This window comes from Solea senegalensis, linkage group LG10 (genome assembly GCF_019176455.1).
Source record: "Solea senegalensis isolate Sse05_10M linkage group LG10, IFAPA_SoseM_1, whole genome shotgun sequence".
Taxonomy (NCBI): Eukaryota; Metazoa; Chordata; class Actinopteri; order Pleuronectiformes; family Soleidae; genus Solea; species Solea senegalensis.
Genome location: NC_058030.1, coordinates 543207 through 563811, shown reverse-complemented (window position 1 = coordinate 563811; position 20605 = coordinate 543207). Strand labels below are relative to the sequence as shown.

The 20605-nt window shown below is 44.2% G+C and overlaps 4 protein-coding genes and 1 long non-coding RNA gene across 8 annotated transcripts in view; 2 read left to right on the top strand and 3 right to left on the bottom strand.

The window, feature by feature from the left end:
• Positions 1-20605, bottom strand: part of chmp1a (charged multivesicular body protein 1A) — a 385704-nt gene that overhangs the window by 69781 nt on the left and 295318 nt on the right. The gene's annotated exons all lie outside the window — the stretch shown is intronic.
• LOC122775785 lies at positions 315-11245 on the bottom strand. Its single transcript, XM_044035957.1, has 13 exons — positions 10625-11245; positions 10429-10522; positions 9018-9105; positions 8321-8657; positions 8142-8235; positions 7537-7624; positions 6727-7033; positions 5364-5457; positions 4262-4349; positions 2863-3181; positions 2315-2408; positions 2124-2211; positions 315-1286 (listed from the first exon to the last, which is right to left on the bottom strand). Exons 1-13 carry the CDS (start codon positions 10683-10685, stop codon positions 717-719), a joined length of 2322 nt encoding a protein of 773 aa, XP_043891892.1. The 5' UTR covers positions 10686-11245; the 3' UTR covers positions 315-716.
• On the bottom strand, positions 12710-15198 carry LOC122775799. 2 transcript variants are annotated; one of them, XM_044035986.1, is made up of 4 exons: positions 15145-15198; positions 14525-14618; positions 14275-14362; positions 12710-14174 (listed from the first exon to the last, which is right to left on the bottom strand). In XM_044035986.1, the coding sequence occupies exons 1-4, from the start codon at positions 15161-15163 to the stop codon at positions 13239-13241; spliced, it is 1137 nt and encodes a 378-aa protein (XP_043891921.1). In that variant the 5' UTR covers positions 15164-15198; the 3' UTR covers positions 12710-13238. The 2 variants fall into 2 exon arrangements, with proteins under 2 accessions (XP_043891921.1, XP_043891922.1); XM_044035987.1 differs by lacking the exons at positions 14525-14618; positions 15145-15198 and having other exon boundaries at positions 12710-14188; positions 14275-14336.
• LOC122775810 lies at positions 14116-15776 on the top strand. Its single transcript, XR_006361143.1, has 4 exons — positions 14116-14181; positions 14314-14390; positions 15153-15239; positions 15599-15776. It is a non-coding gene; the product is annotated as an uncharacterized LOC122775810 (long non-coding RNA).
• Positions 16085-20295, top strand: kcnj11l (potassium inwardly rectifying channel subfamily J member 11, like). Of its 2 annotated transcripts, XM_044035970.1 has the most exons (7): positions 16085-16250; positions 17009-17193; positions 18008-18247; positions 18328-18597; positions 18936-19143; positions 19238-19695; positions 19861-20295. In XM_044035970.1, exons 2-6 carry the CDS (start codon positions 17035-17037, stop codon positions 19666-19668), a joined length of 1308 nt encoding a protein of 435 aa, XP_043891905.1. In that variant the 5' UTR covers positions 16085-16250; positions 17009-17034; the 3' UTR covers positions 19669-19695; positions 19861-20295. The 2 variants fall into 2 exon arrangements, with proteins under 2 accessions (XP_043891905.1, XP_043891904.1); XM_044035969.1 differs by having other exon boundaries at positions 19238-20295.

The following is a 20605-nucleotide window of genomic DNA, read 5'->3' as shown; positions in this document are numbered from 1 at the left end:
CTTCTCCGACAACGGTTTTCTCTGCTACTTTTTCGCCAGCTGTTGCACGATGAACGTCTAAAATAACACCATCACTGCCAGCAGCTGGTTTTCTGCTAACAGACAGTAGGGGGCAGTGGAGACAGCCCCCAATCTCCCCCACAACTAGACATTCAACCACAATGACTCTGACGCTGTTAAATTAAGAGTAAAAGTCCTGCATAGTTCCGTTTTAAACTAAATCTACACCACAGTAAACCAACAGGCTGTCGGAGCGCGGTGTCACCTGGAGACTGAACTGATGCATCAGCTCAATAACAAGTCGACAGCGGGGATCGTTTCTCTGTGTCAGACACACAGGACCTTTAATCAGTGTTTGAATCCTGAAAATACACCGAGTCTGGCTCCACATTCAGGAGCAGGACCGGACTAACGCGGCGTCTGAGGCGACGCGGCGCTCACGTGTTCAGCAGAGCCGCGTGACGTTCAGAAGACCGCGAAGCTGCGCAGGCCTGTGACGCACAGGTGCAGGCTAAATTCATTACACTGTGGACCGTGGACGTCTCCAGGACCTGTCCACCAGCGAGGTCCAGTCTCCGTATGGAAGACCGGCAGCCACCACCCGCGGCGGTGCAGCGGGTCCACGTCCTCCTCTGGTCCGTCAGCGTGGTCGGGGTCCAAATCTCCGACAGTGACTCCTTCACAGGGACGTGCTCTGTCCCCCACGGCGTCCTGGTCTACATGAGGGCGTTCAGATGTCCAGGGTGTCCCACAGAGTTCAGCATCAACGCCCTCTGGTCCAGCACCTCCCTGTCTCTGCTCAGTGCCACCCTCTCCTGCTCCACCATGGCTCTGTCCCGCTCTACCGCCGCCCGCTCCCTGTCCAACCACAGCCGCTCCGCCTGCACCGCAGCCCTCTCTCTCTCCACCGCCGCTCGGTCTCTCTCCACCATCTCCCTCTCTCTCTCCAGCGCCGTCCTCTCCCTCTCCACCATCTCCCACTCCCGCTCCAGTCCTCCCAGCGTGCCGTCGCACACCTCGGGGCCGCGCTGGTTCTGCTCCGTGGCGTCACAGAACGCCTCCTGCACGTAGTCCGTGGAAGTGGCCGGTGGAGGGTGAACGGCGGGGCGGGGCCTATGTCTGGGGGCGGGGTCTGGGTGCTGATCGTCGTCCAGGGTGCCCGGCGTGAGGAGGGGGGCGCTGTTGCTGAGCCGGCCTTCCATGGCTTCATTCATCAGGTGAAACCACGGCCAGGAGGAGGCGCCGTCTGCTGCACTCTCCATCCCTACAGGAGGATACTTGAGATCCTGAGGAGAGGAAACAAGGAGGCAGGAGAGGGATGGAGGTGGTGAGGAAACAAAGTTTACTGTTTAGTTGACAGAAGACAGAACAAACACAGCCTGTGGAAACACTAATGTTGCTTTTCACACATTATAGAGCACGGCTCCACTCTTAGTTTGTTTTTCCATCAGCGAGAGTTCCTGGTACTTTCTTAGCACCTGCTCTGACGAGGTTCCAAGTGAGCCGAGCCGATATTAAAATGCGACGCCGACACGCTGCCGGTCAGAGAGTGTCGTCGCTGAAGAGTCATGAGCGTGACGACCGACACAAGAATCAAAGCTGTAGGCAGTGAACCCTTCTGTTACCATCCAAAGGATCTGAAATGCTTACTTCTCATGACAGTAACTCCTAGAACATTTGTGATGTCCAGAGAATTCAAAAACTCTTGGACCAGCTTCTCAGTACTGCAATTCCTAAACGGTTGAATAACTGCCAGATATACAAAGTGAAAGTTATCTTAGAAAAAGGAGCAGAAGAACTCACTCATTGAACATGTTTTTGACAATTCTACAGCCATAAAATCTAAATAAATCCAGACGGCCTGATGGTCATAAGAGGGTTAAAAAGAAAGCCGGCGATCGTTCAGTGTGATTTCAGTTCAGTAATCTTTTTAATCAACTGATTCTGATGATTTCAGTTACACCGCTTTTCACTAGTTTGTGGATGTTACACGCAGCCGTTACTATGGCGACTCCGCCCACTCTGCGTAGGTACTGTGAAGTCATGGAAAACGATACCAAAACGAGCCGAGTCATGCTGGAACTGTACAGTGGAAAAGCAAACAGCCAACAGATTACAGTCACCTTGTATCTCCTCTTCAGATTGTCCCATTTCTTTGCCATCTGGTAGGTGGAGACTTTCCCCTGCAGCCCCAGCTCCTTCAGGATGGCTCTGAGAGAGAGAGAGAGAGAGAGAGAGAGACAGGACATCTATGAGGAGATGGCTTTCTTCAGCCGCCGCGTCAGATTATCATCCAGAGCAGACATTTCCTCACTTCCAGGCCATTTTCGCAGCGTTTCTCTTCCCGGTGAACAAGGCCTCGTTAGAAGCTCGTAGTTTAATCATCCTCCTGGTGTCGTGGTCTGTCACTGTGACACACACACACACACACAAACGCAGGAGACGGACAATCGTCGGCAATTCAACATCATGAATAGTTAAAAATGGGACATGTAAGTGTAAGTGTACTCAGGTTAGGCCACAACAAGCCTCGAGCTTCGGCCTCTTCATTTTAGCAGAGAAAACAAAACAAATGGAAATTCATTCATTCATGAATGACAATTCATCCTTAAATGCCCCAGACACAATAAATAAAAAGTATGTTATATATTAACATTAAAAAAATGAGCATAATTAATATTCAATTTATTAATAAAATGTTTATCATTTTAATATGTATATAATTCCAATACTTGGCGATATAATATTTCAGCATATCATTTTTAAACTGATGTTACAAATAAACATTTAACTTTTTGTGGAATCCCATGAGATTCATATCATTCTTAGTGTCACACACTCACACACACATTAACATCTTACTTTTGTAAGAAAGGTCAGTGGGTGTCGAACACTCTTCTCCGCTGGCGTCGATGTACGTGACGTTCCCGTCGTTCTCCGCGCTCTCTCCGCCCACCATGCTCTCCAGCTCCGACACGCTGCTCCTCTCTGCCATCAAACAGTCTCTGTCAGGGGGAGGGGAGGAGCCAAAGACGGCATCCTCCTCATTGGTCCAGATGGGAGTCACTTTGGGAGCTTTGCCCACAAGACGTCCCTCCAGAGCGTCATTCATCAGCTGGAACCAGGGCCACGAGGCCGGGTTAGTCTGGTTCTCCATCCCCCGCGGAGGAAACTTCAGGTCCTGCGGACACCAGGCCGGACAGAGTCACCAATGGAAACTTTTACCTGGGACTACAGGGACTTACTTCAGGAACTACAGGGACTTAGTTCGGGAACTACAGGGACTTAGTTCGGGAACTACAGGGACTTACTTCAGGAACTACAAGGACTTACTTCAGGAACTACAGGGACTTAGTTCAGGAACTAGGGACTTACTGAACTACAGGACTTAGTTCGGGAACTACAGGACTTACTACTACAGGACTTAGAACTACAGAGACTTAGTTCGGGAACTACAGGGACTTACTTCAGGAACTACAGGACTTACTCAGGAACTACAGAGACTTACTGAACTACAGGACTTAGGAACTACAGGACTTACTTCAGGAACTACAGGACTTACTTCAGAACTACAGGACTTACTAGGAACTACAGAGACTTACTTCGGGAACTACAGGGACTTAGTTCGGGAACTACAGGGACTTACTTCAGGAACTACAGGGACTTACTTCAGGAACTACAGGAACCTTCAGCACAAACTACAACTTTCATCTGGAACTTCATGTATTTCCACCACAGGAGGTTTAACCAGGAACTACAGGACTGTTTTTACCAGGAACTTTGAACTAAAGAAACTAACATAAAACTACAGGTATTTCAACAACAGGGACCTTCCCCAGGAACTTTCACATGCATTTCCAAAACAGGACTGTAGTGATTAATGAAAGCTCAGGGTCAAATCTTTCCTCCCAGAAAGTTTCCTGCTCATGGGGCAGAACTTAATGAAAGTTCAGGAACCTTTGAGGAGGTTTGTGGAGTGGACAGTGGAGAACACTAATCAAGTGCTACAACAACAACAACAACATGTAAAATCTCCTTGTCTCATCACAGCAGGACAATTTAAGTCTCCTTCATGTTCCTGCCGTTTCATTGCATGTGGTTATGAACAGTTTTCCCCGTTGGTGGCTCATCTTGTTCAGACACAGTTTTATCATGATCTGTTCATTTTTCTGTTCAATCTGTGCAGCTGATGGCCAAACACAAACAGAACCTTTTAGTTCCTCGAAGTTCCTGGGGACTTCTCACAGACACACACGCTCACCTTGAACTTGGTCTTCAGGTTGTCCCACTTCTTAGCGACCTGGTCTGGTGTTATCTTCCCTGTCAGACCCATCTCCTTCACGATCCCCCTGAGGACAAAGCAGACTAATGACACGGTGGACGACACGTCTGAGTCACTTCACACTCGATACAGGACGACAGGTTAAAGTTGTGATTCATGATAATATTGAAATGATCAGACAAAACCATCAGACCTGACTGGGCTTTAAAACGGAATAAACTCACTTTACATTTTGGTTCAGCATATTTTTAGCAAGTTCTTTTAAAAGAACTTGCAAGGACCAATTCCCTCAAATTCAAAGCCAAACTGTGTTGACACAGCTTAAGATGGGAGGACAACTTGTAAAAGCGTCCTCGTCCATGATGGCTCTGTCCACTTTTATTCTCTCTTGCTTAACTTTACTCGCTCGTTGTTCTGCACGGAATCTCACGTCAACAGCAGAGAGAGAGAGAGAGACAGTGGACAGTGTCCACAACACTGTGACTAATTAAATCTCCACGCTTGTCCTGCCTAGGCCTAGTCTACGTACATCAAACTATGCAGGGCATGAAACTACAGCTGCAGCTAACGATTCAATTCGTAATCGATGAATCTGCCGAGTATTTTCTCGATGAATCGTTTGGTCCAAAAAATGTCAGAAAAATACTGATCAGTGTTTGTCAAATGGAAAACGACGATGTCCTCAAATGTCTTGTTTTGTCCACAAACGAAAATGATTTTTGTGATGTCTTTGTTCTGTGGAGCAAAGAAACCAGAAAATATTCAAAGCAATCAGAAATCTTGTTCTAATAATAACGATTAATTTAGTAATCAATTAATAATCAATTATTTGAGTAATTGTTTCAATAAGGCGTCGTAACAACCAAGAGAGACATTTACCTAAATATCAACATAACTTCTTTCTTACGCACAATTCAAGCACTTTCAATAACCGATTTTGAATAAAGTTTTTCAAATCATTAAAACAGATTTATCTTGGTTTGTGGACAATTCAAGATATTTGAGAACTTCATCACTGACTTTTGTGGACAAACATGTTTGTACGAGTTTGGATGGAAGAGACTGTGACTGTCATCTTTACCTCCAGGCAGGCTTCGCCGTGTTTCTCCTCCCGGTGAACAGAGACTCGTTAGCGGCTCGTAACTCGATCAGTCGCCTCGTGTCGTCTTCTGTCACTGTGACAATGCAGCACACACAGAATACACATGTTCATAAAAGGTCACAACGGGAACTATTACACACCAGGACCTGTCGCTTTGTCCTGTGGTCATGAGACACGTGTCTCATGACCTAGGGATGTCACGATTATAGATTTTCTTGGTACGATTATTGTCAGACAATTAATCATGATTATTATGTGATAATTGATTTCACAACATTATGAATGTGTAAAATCACATGAACACTGCTTATAGGTCTTAAAGTTTCATTTATTTATATCTTTTAATGCCAACATAACAAAATAATGTAGCAAATACAATAAACTATTATATAATATAGTTTAGTGTATATACATATATATAATGTAATAATTATTAATCACCCAGGGGAAATGTTTAAATTATTGAAGTCATCAATTGTCATCTATACCAAATATTTAAGTTTATTTGAATAATTTTAACATGTGATCAGATATAAAATGTATCTATTATTGTGGTTTGTTTATTTCATGTTTAAATTACAATGACACAAATAAATGTGTAATAAATGAAAACGGAAACGGTCACATGACGTATAACGTAACTTTCAGTGAACGGCGTTTAACTCGTCACGTTAAACTGAAACACGTGTCGTACACAATTAATTACAAATGACACGCTAACGTTTCATTTCATACCAATTCAATGTGACGTTAGTTGAACATTAACGTAATTTAACCCCGTGTTACTGTGCGTTTATCTCGCACATGGTCAAACATATTTATAATATTATAAACAGATTTCCTCCTATGATTTGCAGGCTGTCGCGCCGTCATCCACGATGACGCCGTGGTCTTGGTGATGATTTGGCTGATTTGATGCTCTTTGTTGGAGGGAAGAACTTTTGCTCTGCTGTAATTTAACAATCAGGAACGGCTTTGTTCTGCAACTCACACGGAACAAAAACAAAGCTGTTGTGTAACTTTGTTTTTGTTCTGTTTGAGACGCGCTGAACTACCTATGAACTGTATATGGTTCCAGGAGGAAACGTTACGATTCATATACTGAAGTTTAACACTGTGATTAATTGTGAAATCAAGTAACCGTGACATCCCTACACTTCACCAAAGACTCTCCTGATAGAAATCTATATTTTAAGAATACAATCACTGCTTATCTTGCTGTTGGGTTAACTTTTGCAAATGGAAACAAAAGTTTGTCAAACCCTCACTCTCCCACACCAAGGTCCATAGAGAAAATCAGTGATTTAACATCATAGCACACAGAGTATTTATCGCCCCTTACATTTGTAGGTGAACTCCGTCATACGCTGCAGCTCCCCCAGCGTCGAGGACCCGTTTTTGTCCTCGTGGTCGACCAGCAGGTCCATCTCTGACTCCGTCAGGAACTCGGCCATGCCCCCTCTGCTGCGGCGGGCTCGTTTCTTGGGCGTCGGCGACAGCGACTCGCAGTCTTCGTCCTCGTCCTCCACGATGGGCGTGAGGATGGGTGCGGCGCCGGAGAACCGTCCCTCCATGGCGTCGTTCATGCGGTAGAACCAGGGCCAGGAGCTGGGATTGGTCTCTGAACCTCGGGTAGGGAACTTCAGCTCCTGGTAGAGACAGGAAACTCTGAAGATTGTCCATAAAAGGAGTTTCCTCCACATAATATGATTGACCTGTGCATCTAAACTGGTTTGACAATTCAGCTTAAATTTGATTACAATTATCATGTCAAAGATTAAAAGTTATTTGATTCTGCGGCTGCAAACAATACAAACATCATTTACTAAATTAAATGTCAACTAATTCAATAAATGATTAATTGCTTTGACCTCTGGTTGCATTGATAATCATTATATTTCTTACAGTGAATAAACTGGTGAAATACACAAAATATTATATATATGTGGATAACAAGAAAACCCATGGAATTAGCTAACATTATGTTTTAAAAAGTCACTTCAAGCGTAATTATTTGCGTTATAGCAGAATTTGACCATATTTATAGTTTCTAGGACACATAAATATACTTCATTTAACACTAAAAAAGCCAAAGAAATAAAGATTTTAAGATCATATAATACAGATCATGACTGCAGGGGGCGGGACCTACCTTGTAGCGCCTTTTCAGGTTGTCCCACTTCTTGGCTAACTGATCTGTGGTCAGCTTCCCCTGAAGACCAAGTTCATACAGGATGGCTCTGCAAGACATGAGGCGGCAGTTGAACCAGGATGGAGGGGAAAGAATGCAGTGATCAATGAAGCTGTTATTTACTGATCTCTGTATCTGTTTAAGTTTGAGACGAAGTTTACCTCCTAAAATCTCTCTAAATCCTTGATAACACCTTTCATTTCGAAGGTTGAGTCGCTTGGATCAATATTTAATGAACAATCGCGATCTTGACACCCCTAATCTTGAGAATACGTTAACCACTTTTTCTGATGTACAAATTATTTTCTCCTCAACTCTCCCACACTAAACCCCATAGAGAAAATTAGCAATTTTACGTCACATCACACAGGAGTTGTTGATTCACTGCGGCCTCCATCAGTAACTTCAAATGAGTTATTTGGTTCTTCCGTGCAGATTTACGTCAGTGACACAAACTGACCACAAGAGGCAGCAGCAGACCAGCAGCTCCTGTGTCGTTTGAAGGTTAAAACCGCAGATTTTCCCTATGGACTCTATGGTCACTAGTAACTGACGACATCACTGACCTCCAGGCCGGTTTGGCTGAATGTTTCCTGCCAGTGAAGAGCGCTTCGTTCGCAGCTCGGAGTTTGATCATTCGCTCCGTCTCTGCTTCAGTCACTGTGAACGAGAGAAACAAGAAAAGCTGCAGTTAGCTAAAGAAAAACATCTGTAACGCTCAGCCGCGCCGCAGGTCCCCGCCTACTTTTATAGGAGCACTCGCTCATCCTCCTCCAGCCCATGGGGACTCCCTCAGTGGGAGGAGCGTCCGTGTGAACCACCCCGTCGTCCTCCACCGCCTCGGCCGCCACTGAGTCCTCCATCTCCGTCTTGATGAGGAACTCCAGGATGTCGGTGTTCTCCTGGTTGTGGCTGGAGTGGCTGTGGCCGCGGTGGCCATGGTGGGCGGCGTTCTCCGGACTCAGCACCAGGTTGCTGTTGTAGAGTCGACCCTGCATGGCTTCGTCCATGATGTGGAACCAGGGCCACGACTCCACGACGGCCCCTGTGGTGTCCTGGCCCTGGTAGGGCTGCTTCAGGTCCTGGAAGAGACAACACCGTTTTTAAAAGACACCTACAGGGAGAAACAAGTACTACACCAAGGAGTCTTAGGAGTCTGAACACAAACACATGAAACATCGGAACTCCAACAACAAATGAAAATGATTCAGTTTTAATGATTTCTTTGTTACAGAAACCAGAAAAAAACATTTACATTTAAGAAGCTGGAAAATCACAGAAACTTGATTTAATTATTTAAGAAAAACTTGAACTGGATTTGGTGATGATCAAAATAGTCGGAGATTAATTAAGTAATCGATTAAAATTCATTGAATAATCATTATGGGGCTGTCGTGTTGCAGGTTTTGATAAATATCAGGACATGGTGTGGACAACGTTACCTTGTATTTTGTTCGCAGGTTGTCCCACTTCTTGGCGATCTGGTCAGCGGTCAGCTTGCCCTCCAGACCCAGGCCCTTCAGGATGGTGCTGAGGGAAATTTTCAAATGATTACTACTCATTTATACACTTTTGGACGTGGAATATGTTAAATATATATTGAAGAGGAACAGAAAGAAGAGCAGAGACTCCCGCTGTGATGCTGCAGTTACCACTGATAGAGACAAAGAGACACAGAGAGCAGGGCTGTAACTAAACCAGCTCTGTGTTCAGCTCTGCAACTAATCTGATGATTAATGTTTGGTTCAAAAAATGCTGAAAAAGCAGGAAGTGATGACATTCTCAAATGTCTAGTTCTGTCCACAACCAGAAAAGGTGGAAAATCAAAGAAACCAGAAAATATTCATTGGCCGTTTCTCAATACCCATACTTGTGTATACTTGTGTGTACTTGTGTACTCCTGTACTTGTGAAAACGTCATCATCCTCAGTCCAAGTTCTGTTCCAATTCTCAAGTACGTGAGCAGCGAGGACGGTTCTCAAACCAGGAAGTGTTCTCGCTCCGCCCATTTTACCAAGTATGCATCGGGTGGTGACTTGAGCGTACTTGGGAAAGCCATGTATCCCAGAATGCATTTTGGCAGAACATAGCAGCAGATAATACAAATATAAACCTCTTTGTCTGTCCTGGAACACAGTTTTAAGATCATTTGAGGCGTTTAGAATTCAAACATGTGGTTTGTGTATGAAGATCTGACGTATTTATAGTTTGGCAGCGACGTTTGTCGGAGGTGATAAGCTCCGCCTCTGCGGACGCTGGTGCTCACTGTGCCCGACACAGAGCAGCGCTACCTCGGCCTGTCCTGATGACATCATGACGTCGCTGTCATTACATGCTCGGTGTGATCCATAGATTTGTTGTTGACGTGTTATTTTGTAACACGTCAACAACACACTACTTGTATATACTACTCTACACTGCTGTAATATATCTATTTTCCACATGGTTCTGTATATTTTAATACAAATAAATTAATAAATGAAGTTAAATATTTAAAATGTGAAAATAATAACAATATGCATTTATTAAAAGTATTTCATATTCATTTATCAACACTGTAGGTGGCAGTAATGAGGCTTAAGCACTTGGCGCCACCAACCATTCAGACAGTAGAACAAGGAAGTACGCTGCTATTCCAATTGAAGAATCATACATGTGTACTCCCGTACTTGCCAAGTATGTACTTCCCAAGTACGCAAGTACATACTTGCATACTTGAGTATTGAGAAAGGGTCACTGTTACACTGGCACCCGGCAGAGTCGCCCCCTGGTGGCTGTTCCGTGTTCTGCATCGTCCTCAAGCAGCAAATCAGAAGATTCCATCCTAATTCCTTTTCTCAGGGGCTGTCATACCTCCATGCGATCTTGGCGGAGTTCCTCTTCCCGGTGAACAACGCTTCGTTGGACGCTCTGAACTCAATTAACCTCTTCACGTCGTCCTCGGTCACTGCAGGTGCAGGGGTCAGAGGTCACAACACTGTACATGGAGACCTACAGGTGTGTGTGTGTGTGTGTGTGTGAGACAGCCTCAGAATGGACCGGCACTTACTTTTGTAGGAGTTCTCTGGAAACTGGGGCAGCGGGTTGAGGACGGACTCCATGGTGACCATGGGTGAAAGGAGAGGCAGCAAGGGAAGGAAGGAAGAAGGGAGGGAAGGAAGGAAGGAGGGAGGAGGGGGAGAGGGTGGAGGTGTGTTGGTATTCAGGCCTGATGCTAACTACATCCGCAGCTTTCTCGCTTCGTCCCTCCTGCTACAGCCGTGCCCCTGCCTCCATTTTGTCCGGCGGTGCTGGCGGAGCGTCGCGATGGCTCTCACCGGGAGCTGGTGGCCCGCGTCCCCAGAGGAGAGCTCCCGGTGAACCGTTAGGCAAAGCAGGCTGACTTCGCTAGCACAGGCAGCTAAGTACACAACAAACACACACACATACAGAAACACGGGTGCGCGCGCGCGGGGATTTCCCGCCACTCACCGACACCGGGCCCAATTCGCTCGGCCTCGGCTCTGGCGGCGATTCATGACATCACCACGGGCGCGAGCCAGAGCGAAAATAAAACCGTTACCCTTACCGGGGAGTTAGCCCGCATCCCGTTTCCTGTGCTCCGAGGAGGGAGCGCTCGATAACTCCGCCCGGGCCTTCCCTGCGGCACGTGACGTGTCAAACAAGCCGCCCCCCCGGGAGGGCGGAGTTTGGCGTACACTAATACAAATTGGCTGTAGTTAGGAAGCTCGTTTCCGCCTGTTGAAAAATATAAATATAAAAAGAATAATCCTTACAGTTTCAATAGGGTTGTTGCAACCTTGTTGCTCGAACCCTAATTAGTAAGTCATAATTACGACATTCTTTCTCGTAATTATGATGTATTATCTCCTAATAGTGAGATACTTTACCATAATAATGACTTACTATCTCATAATAATGAAATATTTTCTCATAATTTACTAATATATATTTTTATTAACAGACTATGAGATAACACGTACAAATTAAAAGATAGTAAGTCATAAAGATGAGAAACTATCTCATTATTATTAGAAAATACATCATAATGATGACTCACTAATGTACATTTTTATTTTTCAAGTGGCAGAAATTGGCTTTTTGACGAATCAATTTGAAGCTGAAGCATTTGTTGATGTTTAGTCAATTGTGCCTAATTTTTGTATTATTCATATCGCTGTTGGTTGTACATTGCACTACCGTTAATATTAGTGTGTTTGTGTACAAGGTATATGGTTTTAATAATTGTAAGTAGAAAAAAACATATGAATAAAGAATTGAAACACAGTTTTGTTGGTAGAGAGTTTATGAAACTAAAATCAGCAGCTATAGTTTCCTAAGCTACTAAAACTACTAGACACAATCATGTCACCCTGTTTTACCTACGTTACACTGATTTAATTATTTAATTGATTTACTTTAAGGCTTTCTGTCCAACCAACAACTGTGACCTTTTAGTACTACACGCTCCGTTTAACTATTCCAAAATATTATTTCGAAAAACTGAACCAGGCCTTTTTCGGTACAAGTGCTTGAAAAATTAATCGCAACTTCCATGTATGCATTTCATATTTCCCTGAACGCAGCAGAATTGCTTCAGAAACTGTTTACTTACCATCAGATGATGCATTTAGAATGTTTTGTGGTTTGGTGTAAACAACCCCTTCTGATTCTACTGAGCCACAAGCCGCATTTACATGGACACGACATCCTAAAAATCACAAATTTGATTGACAAGAGCGATTTATGTCGACTGGGGCTACAACTAACGGTCATATTAGCCATTAAATCAACGTGGTCGGAAAATGATCGTCAAGAAACCAGGAAATATTCACATTTAAGAAGCTGAAAAAAACAGCAAACTTGTTAGAATTATTAAAAAAAAACAAATAATCGATTATCTCCAGTCCTGTCAGGTCATGTGATCTGAGAATGACAAAACATACAGACTTGTGTTTTAAACTCTTCAATAAAAACCTTCAAGTTCATACAATCCTGACTGAGCCGATCAGCTCCACACGACTTCCTCAGTGTTTCTCAGTGGCAGTGTTTTGTTTTTGTGTGTCGCCCGGAGACATTCCCGCGCTGACGCAATTATTGTAAAAAACAGCAACAAACATGACTCAGCTAAAAATAATTTTGCTGATTTTTATTTAATTTTTGGATTGTATTGAATTCTACCGATCCCAAGTTCCAAAACAACCTTTTTTTTTTCATGACTTCTTTGTCAAATGGAGCAAAGACCATTTAAGAAATCAGGCTCTCCCTGACAACATGCCTGCATGTGTCAGTGACGTCTGGACGAGTAACGCTACGTTAAAAGACACAGATTTACTAACATATAACTTATCTAAGTACCGACTCTTCCAGTTACAACACTCTCTGACCAATCAGCGGCCGGAAGTCTGTTGATGTCACATTTTAGTATCGGCTGAGCTCGCTTGGAACCTCGTCAGAACAAGTACTAAAAAAAGTACCAGTCAACGATCACTGACGGAAAACCCAAAAAAACCTGCCGTGTCACGTCGTGCTAAGACTGTGAAGTGGACAAGCGCCATTGTACTGGCACAGGAGGCCAGCAGGGGGCAGACACAGCCAGTAACTCATACAACCATGCTTGACCTGGCCTTGGGAAACGGTGTCTGTCGTGAGACACCGTCCATTCACAGTTTTTCCACAAGCTTCTGGAACAAAGACACCAGTCTCTGTCTGGTCTCCAGCTGGTCTGGATCCAGATCTGTGGCCCTCAGGCTCTCACAGAACTTGGTCTGGAGTAAGACCTCTTTGTCCGTCACTGTTTCAGCCTGACCTCCGTCCACAGCTGCCGCCTCTTTCTCTCTCTTGAGTAGTGTCCTCTCCCTCTCCAGGTCTTCCCTGGCTCTTTCTAGAAACACTTTGTCCCTCTCAAGAACGGCTCTGTCTCTGTCCAGAAATGCCCGGTCTCGCTCCAACAACGCCCGGTCCCTCTCCACAGCCGCTCGGTCCCTGTCCACCGCTGTTCTCTCTCGCTGGACGGTGACCATGTCTCTGTTCAGAAGCTCTCTGTCTCTTTCTAATGCGATCAGCTCTCTGTCAAACTCGGCCTGCTCTCTCTCCAGAACTTGTCTCTCTCTCTGCAGCTCAGACAGCTTCCTGTCCAGCTCTGCAGACTCCAGCTCCACGTGTCTGGAGGAGGAGGACGGTGACAGCGGTGGCAGCAGCAGTGGCTTGACGGTGTCAGTGTGTGGCAATAATGTCGTGCTTTTGATTTTCCTCTCAGGACTTTTCACACACACCTGCACTCCAATGTCTGTGACCACCTCGGTAGGTGATTCCGCAGTGTTCAATGTTCTGACGTCAGTTATCTCCATGAGCCCGTCCTCGCTCTCCAGACTTCCTGTGTCAATGACGCCCAGAGCAGAGATGTCCTCCTCCATGTTGGACGAGCTGAGAGGCAGCAGGGCGCCGCCCAGCTCCTCGTCCTCCTCCATGTGGCAGGTGGGTATGATTCTGGTGTCTTCAGCCAGGTGACCACACTCGGCCTGTTCCATCAAGTGGAACCAGCGCCACGAGGTGGGTTTGGTCACATTCTCCATGCCCGCCGGAGGATACTTCAACAGCTGTGCAGTAAAGACTATTTAAATTATTATTTAAATAAAAAAAACAAAAAAAAAACAAACATTCAAACCAGCTTTTTCTATATATTTTTTGATCGCTCACCTTGTACTTTTCTTTCATGTTGCCCCATTTCTTCTTCAGCTGCTGCGCCGACACCAGACCCTCGAGCCCCAGCTCTTTACTGATGGCCCTGCAGCAGCAGCAGAGGACAGTCTGTGGTCAGTAGAGTGGACATTTAAGGGTGTTTCTTTTCTTTTTAAAAATCAAGACCAGAGAGGATCAAACCAAAAATAACAGCGACATGACAGAACAGTCACACTACTGCGGTGTGAATGTGTGGTTGCACTCTGACCTCCAGCCTATCAGGGCAGAGTTCTTCCTTCCTGTGAAGACGGCAGCATTTGAGGCACGAAGCTGTATCATCAGCCTGATGTCCTCGTCTGTCACTATGGAGACAACAGTCAAACAAATAAAGTTAGATTAAGATGATTGGTTTGAAATGGATTAAGATGGTTTGAGCCAGGGTAAGATGAATAGAATCAAGTTAAAGTTATAGTTTGAGTCAGATTATGGCTACAATTAATAGAGGTTTAAGGCTAAACTGAGTCAGGTTAAGGGTAGTTATGAGAGTCAGGTAAAGCCAGCAAGACTAAGTGTACTTTGATCTGAGTCAGATTTAAATGGTTTGGGTCAGGTTAAAGAGGAGTCGGGCTACTGCTGTCAAGTGTGAGACAGGTTAAGGCTAATTTAACTCAATCTAATGCAACACTGAGTTTAAATCAAAATGGTTAGTCAGGTTAAGGATAGAGAGCCGGAAGCTTCTCTCGCCGCCGATAAAAAACTAATAACGAAAGTCTTTAATGCATGTATTTAAGCATCCGTAATATTTATAACGACGTGAAACACCAACGTTGCCAAATGACAAATAAACCGTTCAAAATAAACGTGTAAAGTTCAGTTTATCTCACATACTTCTGTAGGTGTTCGCCATCTTTATGCTTGTTGCTGCTTCCGCTTCTTCTTCGGTCGTGAATGATCACTGACGGGGGCGGTGCTGCCACCTGCAGGTCAGTTTGATACAACGGCTTCCGTATGAAGAAACCCAAAACAGAATACCGACCTAAAAATTCATTCATTCATTGACATAAACAATAAAACTGTTTATATCTATTGAATAAACAAACATTTATAACAGAAATGTCGCTGTTGTTTCTCCGATAATGTCTTTTTTTGTCGAGTTTATGATTATACAGTATTTAGTTTATGTATTTTTTTGGTTTATTTTTCATCACGGACAAGAATTATGCTGGTTAGTTAAAATGTAAAGGTCAAATAAGGATAAAAGTGGCACAAGATATCTTTCATATTTGTTTTTACTATTTACTTTCAATAGATTATTATAAAATAATATCGTTTTCTGTTTTAGGGGGGTTCGCGCTCCTCTGTCGCCTCCAACAGGCAGCCGATGAGGAGCTCACCTTCCTGCAGGTCATCAAGTTCAGCGCACACAGCACCGGAACATGCTTCTATCTAATTTCAAAATAAAAGTCAAATGGAAAATTTTCCTACAGCACTTTTAAAACCAATGCTAATAAATAAATAAATAATAAAAAAAAAAACATTTCTCATTTATTTACATCATAGATAAAATAGTGCCCAATCAGGTAAGGTTATTTTGGGTCAGATAAACATCGTTAAGTCAGGTTAAGATTATTAGCATCAGGTAAGCTTGTTTTAGGTCATCAGTGGAGTCAGGTTAATAAAAAAAGTTCAATAACTAAAGTTCAAGTTCAAGTAATAAAGATTTCCAAAAACAGATTTTGAAATAAATAGGAATATGAGATGAATTATGAATGAACGTTAGAGAAGTTTTATTGTGAAGGAGGTGAGCGGTGTGTGTGTGTGTGTGTGTGTGTGTGTGTGTCCTGTCGTTGGGGACGTCCTGATGCTGCGATGATGGACATCGTCTTCTGTCTCTCGTCGACGTGATTTCAAAAAATCATAAAAAGCAACACGTTCCGATAACATTTGAACAGAAGCACATTTGTGTCCGCGAGGCGGCGCTGTTTCCTGGACAGGTAACGTTTCCGTGTTTTTTTTTTGTTTTTTTACTGTAACCTTGACGCTGAGTTATTATCATATTCTCTCCATGTTTATGTTTATTTATTTCACTGCTGTGATTTGTTTTCCTCATCACTTTATTATTGTTATTGTTAAATGTGACAGGGATAATACAATGAATATTGTATATAAATGATATAGGGAGTTGTCATGACAACGTCGCCATAATAAATAAACATACTGTAACTGCACAGTCTATACTGATACAATCTTTTCCACAAAATAAGATAAAGGTAGGGTAAGGTAAGGTAAGGTACAATACAGTAAAATATGATATGGATATACAATATGGTACGTTACAATAAGATAAATGATGGTAAAATACGATACTAACATATACTGTAATTTAAGATGAGATAAGAAACATTGCAATATGATAAGATAAGTCACAATATCAAACAATATGATATGCTATGCTACAGTAAGATAAATTATGGTATAACAAAATAATATTGTAAGTTAAAATTGTAGTATGGTACACGAAGACTCCATGTCATACGATAAGAGAAAATAATAGTAGTTTTAAGGGGTGTGGTCATTTTTGCCACACCCATACCCACAAGCTATATCAATTATGTGATATTATATAACATGATATCAGTGTGTTTCATTAAAATATGGTGTGTGTGTGTGTGTGTGTGTGTGTGTGTGTGTGTGTGTGTGTGTGTGTGTGTGTGTGTGTGTGTGTGTGTGTGTGTGTGTGTGTGTGTGTCAGTGTACCGCAGCTGCAGAATCAGCATCATGTTGGCCAGGAAGGGCCTCCTGCCGGACGGCTTCCTGCTGACTCGTCTGGCCGAGGACCAGAACCAGCCGAACCGCAGCCGCACCAGATCCCAGAGAGCCCGCTTCATCACCAAGACCGGATCCTGCAATGTGGCTCACAAGAACATCAGGGAGCAGGTAGACCGAGCGTCACCTCACCACATACCTGCCTTCAGTCCTGACACTGGTTTCGTCGATTAATAACTAGTAAAACGATTAATAACTAGTAAAACGCCCAGACTTTCTGTGATTCAATCGTTAGTCAGTGGATATTTACCTCACCGTTTGAAACAAACACAGGAGTTTGTAAAGCACTCACTCTCCCACACCAAACACCACAGAGATAATCTGTGATTGTTACATCACAGCACAGAGGAGAAGATGATCCACTGCTGCCTCCATCAGTAAGTTTGCATGTGCTATTTTGTGACTTTGGCATTTGAAATCCTTTGTTCAGATTTACCTCAGTGACAAAAACTGACCACATGAGGGCAGCAGTAGACCAGCAGCTCCTGTGTTCCCGCAGCTTTTCTCTCTGGGCTTTGGTGTGGGAGAGTGAGTGCTTTACAAAGTCAGTAACTTCACTTTCCATTTGAAACAGCCTCAGCAAATTACTTAACAACATAAGATAAGAAACATTTTGGTAAGGTAAGGTACAATACGATAAGACACAATAAGAAACATTATGATATGCTCAGCTTGAATACTATAAGATAAATTGTGATATGTAGGATAAGGGTTAGTAAGGTATGATCTGAAATAATAATAAAAGTGTGGTAAGCAGCTGCTTAGTTCACCTCTGAGTGCATGGTCCAAACTGAAGGAGACATTAAAGAGCATAAACATGTCTTTTTCCTGGTGGCAGGACAGAAGAAGTGAAAGTGTCTCCCCATTGTCTCCTCGCTGTCTTCTGCTCTGGTGTATTCACCTTCGTCCTCCTGCTGTGTTTTAGGGCCGGTTCCTGCAGGACGTCTTCACCACCATGGTGGACCTGAAGTGGCAGCACTCCCTCCTCATCTTCAGCTCGGCCTTCATCTGCTCCTGGATGCTCTTCGCTATGATCTGGTGGCTCCTGGCTTTCGCCCATGGTGACCTGGAGCCCCGCGACCCCAACGGCGAGCCGGGCCCCGAACCCTGCGTCACCGCCATCCACTCCTTCACCTCTGCCTTCCTCTTCTCCATTGAAGTCCAGGTGAGAGCTGGTTGTCGTGCCACTGCCTCGTCTGGCAGTGGTTTCACGTGTTGTCAACTGTGTGCTGCTGCCCCCTGCAGGTGACCATCGGGTTTGGTGGCAGGATGGTGACAGAGGAGTGTCCTCTGGCCATCACGGTGTTGATCATCCAGAACATTCTGGGGCTCATCATCAATGCGGTGATGCTCGGCTGCGTCTTCATGAAGACAGCTCAGGCCAACCGCAGAGCGGAGACGCTCATCTTCTCCAGAAACGCCGTCATCGCTCCTCGAAACGGGCGACCGACGTTCATGTTCCGAGTCGGGGACCTGAGGAAAAGTATGATCATCTCTGCCACCATTCAACTGCAGGTATCACATGACCACAGAGACTCAAAACAACTACAAAGATTCAAAACAACCACAAAGAGACAAAACAACAACGATGAAGCGAAAACAATAGCTAAGATACAAAGAACCACAAAGATACAAAAGCACCAAGAATATTCTAGAGAACCAAACATACACAAAAGAACCACAAAGATTCAGAAGAACCACAAAGATTCAGAAGAACCACAAAGATTCAGAAGAACCACAAAGATTCAGAAGAAAACAATGACGCAAAAACAACCACAAAGAGATAGAACGAGCAGACATTCAAAAAGAGCATCAGTGTTTGTTGTGAATAAATGGTGATGTCTTGTGTCCAGGTGATCCGGCGGACGGTGACGTCAGAGGGTGAGGTGATCCCAGTTTGTCAGCTGGACATCCAGGTGGAGAACCCTCTGAGGAGCAACGGCATCTTCCTGGTTTCTCCTCTGATCATCAGCCACACCATGGAGAGAGGAAGTCCCCTGTACGAGCTCTCCGCCCAGTCACTGGCATCCGAGGACCTGGAGATCATCGTCATCCTGGAAGGTCAGGAGCTACTTGGCAGCCACGTCCACCCAGATTCATGTGGACTTTCTGAGAAGGTCTGTGTGTGGAGACAACTCTTCTTCTCTTTTTCCAGGTGTGGTGGAGACGACAGGGATCACCATGCAGGCTCGCACCTCATACATTCCCGAGGAGATCCTGTGGGGGAGGAGATTCGTGTCCGTCATAACGGAGGAGGACGGTCGCTACTGTGTGGACTACTCAAAGTTCGGGAACACAGTTCCCGTACGGATGTCGTCGCTCAGCGCCAAAGAGCTGGACCAGACCAGAGGCGTCCAGGAGAGGAGGTCCGACACCCAGCTGCAGGGGTGGGGTTTGGTCAGAGCTGGCAGGGGAGGTTTCCGCAGAGGAGGCCGGGCCTGTGATGGCTCCGCCCCTCACCCCTGGTACGCCCAATCAGAGGAAGCAGAGAAAGTGGTGGAGCAGAAAGGACAGAAGAAGACGGTGCAGCTGGAGGTGATTGGACGACAGATCGAAGAGGACGGACTGGGAGACATGAGCGAATGAAACCATGGAAACAGCTTCGTAGCACAAATTGCTATCATCAGACAGTTTACCAATTGTATCCATGCAACTTATGGCCTCAGTTAAAGGGATAGTTCAAGTTTTTTGAAGAGTGGTTTCAGGTATTATTGGCTCATTGGTCAAATCCCAATTCTTACCAGCAAGTGAAACCATGGAAACAGCTTCGTAGCACAAATTGCTATCATCAGGCAGTTTACTGTTTGTCTCCATTGAACCTATGACCTCAGTTAAAGGGATAGTTCAGATTTTTTAGCCCAGTACCAGTTCTTATTTTTACCCCTATCCCGACACCTTTGAACATATTGACAGATTGCTATCGTGGACAATACAAAGCAGAGACTTGTCCGAAAACTCAATGCCTCGTAGTGCAAATGGCACTTTATGTCAAAGAGAATCACGTGATCAGTGATTGCGTGTATAAAGTGTGATAATTGTCAATGATTAAATGAAGGACTTTTTATTTTACTTCATTATGTAGTGACATCACTGACCAGAGTCTGTGGGTTTGTCTGTACTCTCTTTCCCTGTTGTTGTGTTCATATAGTGCTTTTCTATTGTGTAAGATTTTAACCTGTTATTTAAGTGCAATAAATTGATTTTATATTATTATCTTTTTTTTTTACTGTCTGCATGATTTTATTTCATTTATTTACCATTGCATTTTAACAGGAAGTACGCAAAACTAAAATGACTATTAGCTGCAGTCTGACGTGAGCGTCTTAGCCCGTTAGCACGAGAAAGTATTCACAGACCACCATCTTCTCATGAGTTCTCGTTAATCACTGAGCTTTTCTTACCTGCCCTGCGCTATGTTAACTTAGCATTTTACTATATTATATACTATATATACTCTATACTATATTACTAGCATACCTAGCAACATTCAAATGCCTTTCAAGTGGTTCGCTGAATCATGTTT

Coding starts and splice junctions, on each gene's coding strand:
- LOC122775785 (XM_044035957.1), bottom strand. CDS start 10,685: ATGGTCACCATGGAGTCCGTCCTCAACCCGCTGCCCCAGTTTCCAGAG. Junction 8,658..9,017: donor ACCTGCGAACAAAATACAAG/GTAACGTTGTCC, acceptor TGTCTCTTCCAG/GACCTGAAGCAGCCCTACCA. Junction 7,625..8,141: donor TCAGCCAAACCGGCCTGGAG/GTCAGTGATGTC, acceptor CATGTCTTGCAG/AGCCATCCTGTATGAACTTG.
- LOC122775799 (XM_044035986.1), bottom strand. Junction 14,363..14,524: donor TCTGCCCTGATAGGCTGGAG/GTCAGAGTGCAA, acceptor CTGCTGCTGCAG/GGCCATCAGTAAAGAGCTGG. Junction 14,175..14,274: donor ACATGAAAGAAAAGTACAAG/GTGAGCGATCAA, acceptor TTTACTGCACAG/CTGTTGAAGTATCCTCCGGC.
- kcnj11l (XM_044035970.1), top strand. CDS start 17,035: ATGTTGGCCAGGAAGGGCCTCCTGCCGGACGGCTTCCTGCTGACTCGT. Junction 17,194..18,007: donor ACAAGAACATCAGGGAGCAG/GTAGACCGAGCG, acceptor GCTGTGTTTTAG/GGCCGGTTCCTGCAGGACGT. Junction 18,598..18,935: donor CTGCCACCATTCAACTGCAG/GTATCACATGAC, acceptor TCTTGTGTCCAG/GTGATCCGGCGGACGGTGAC.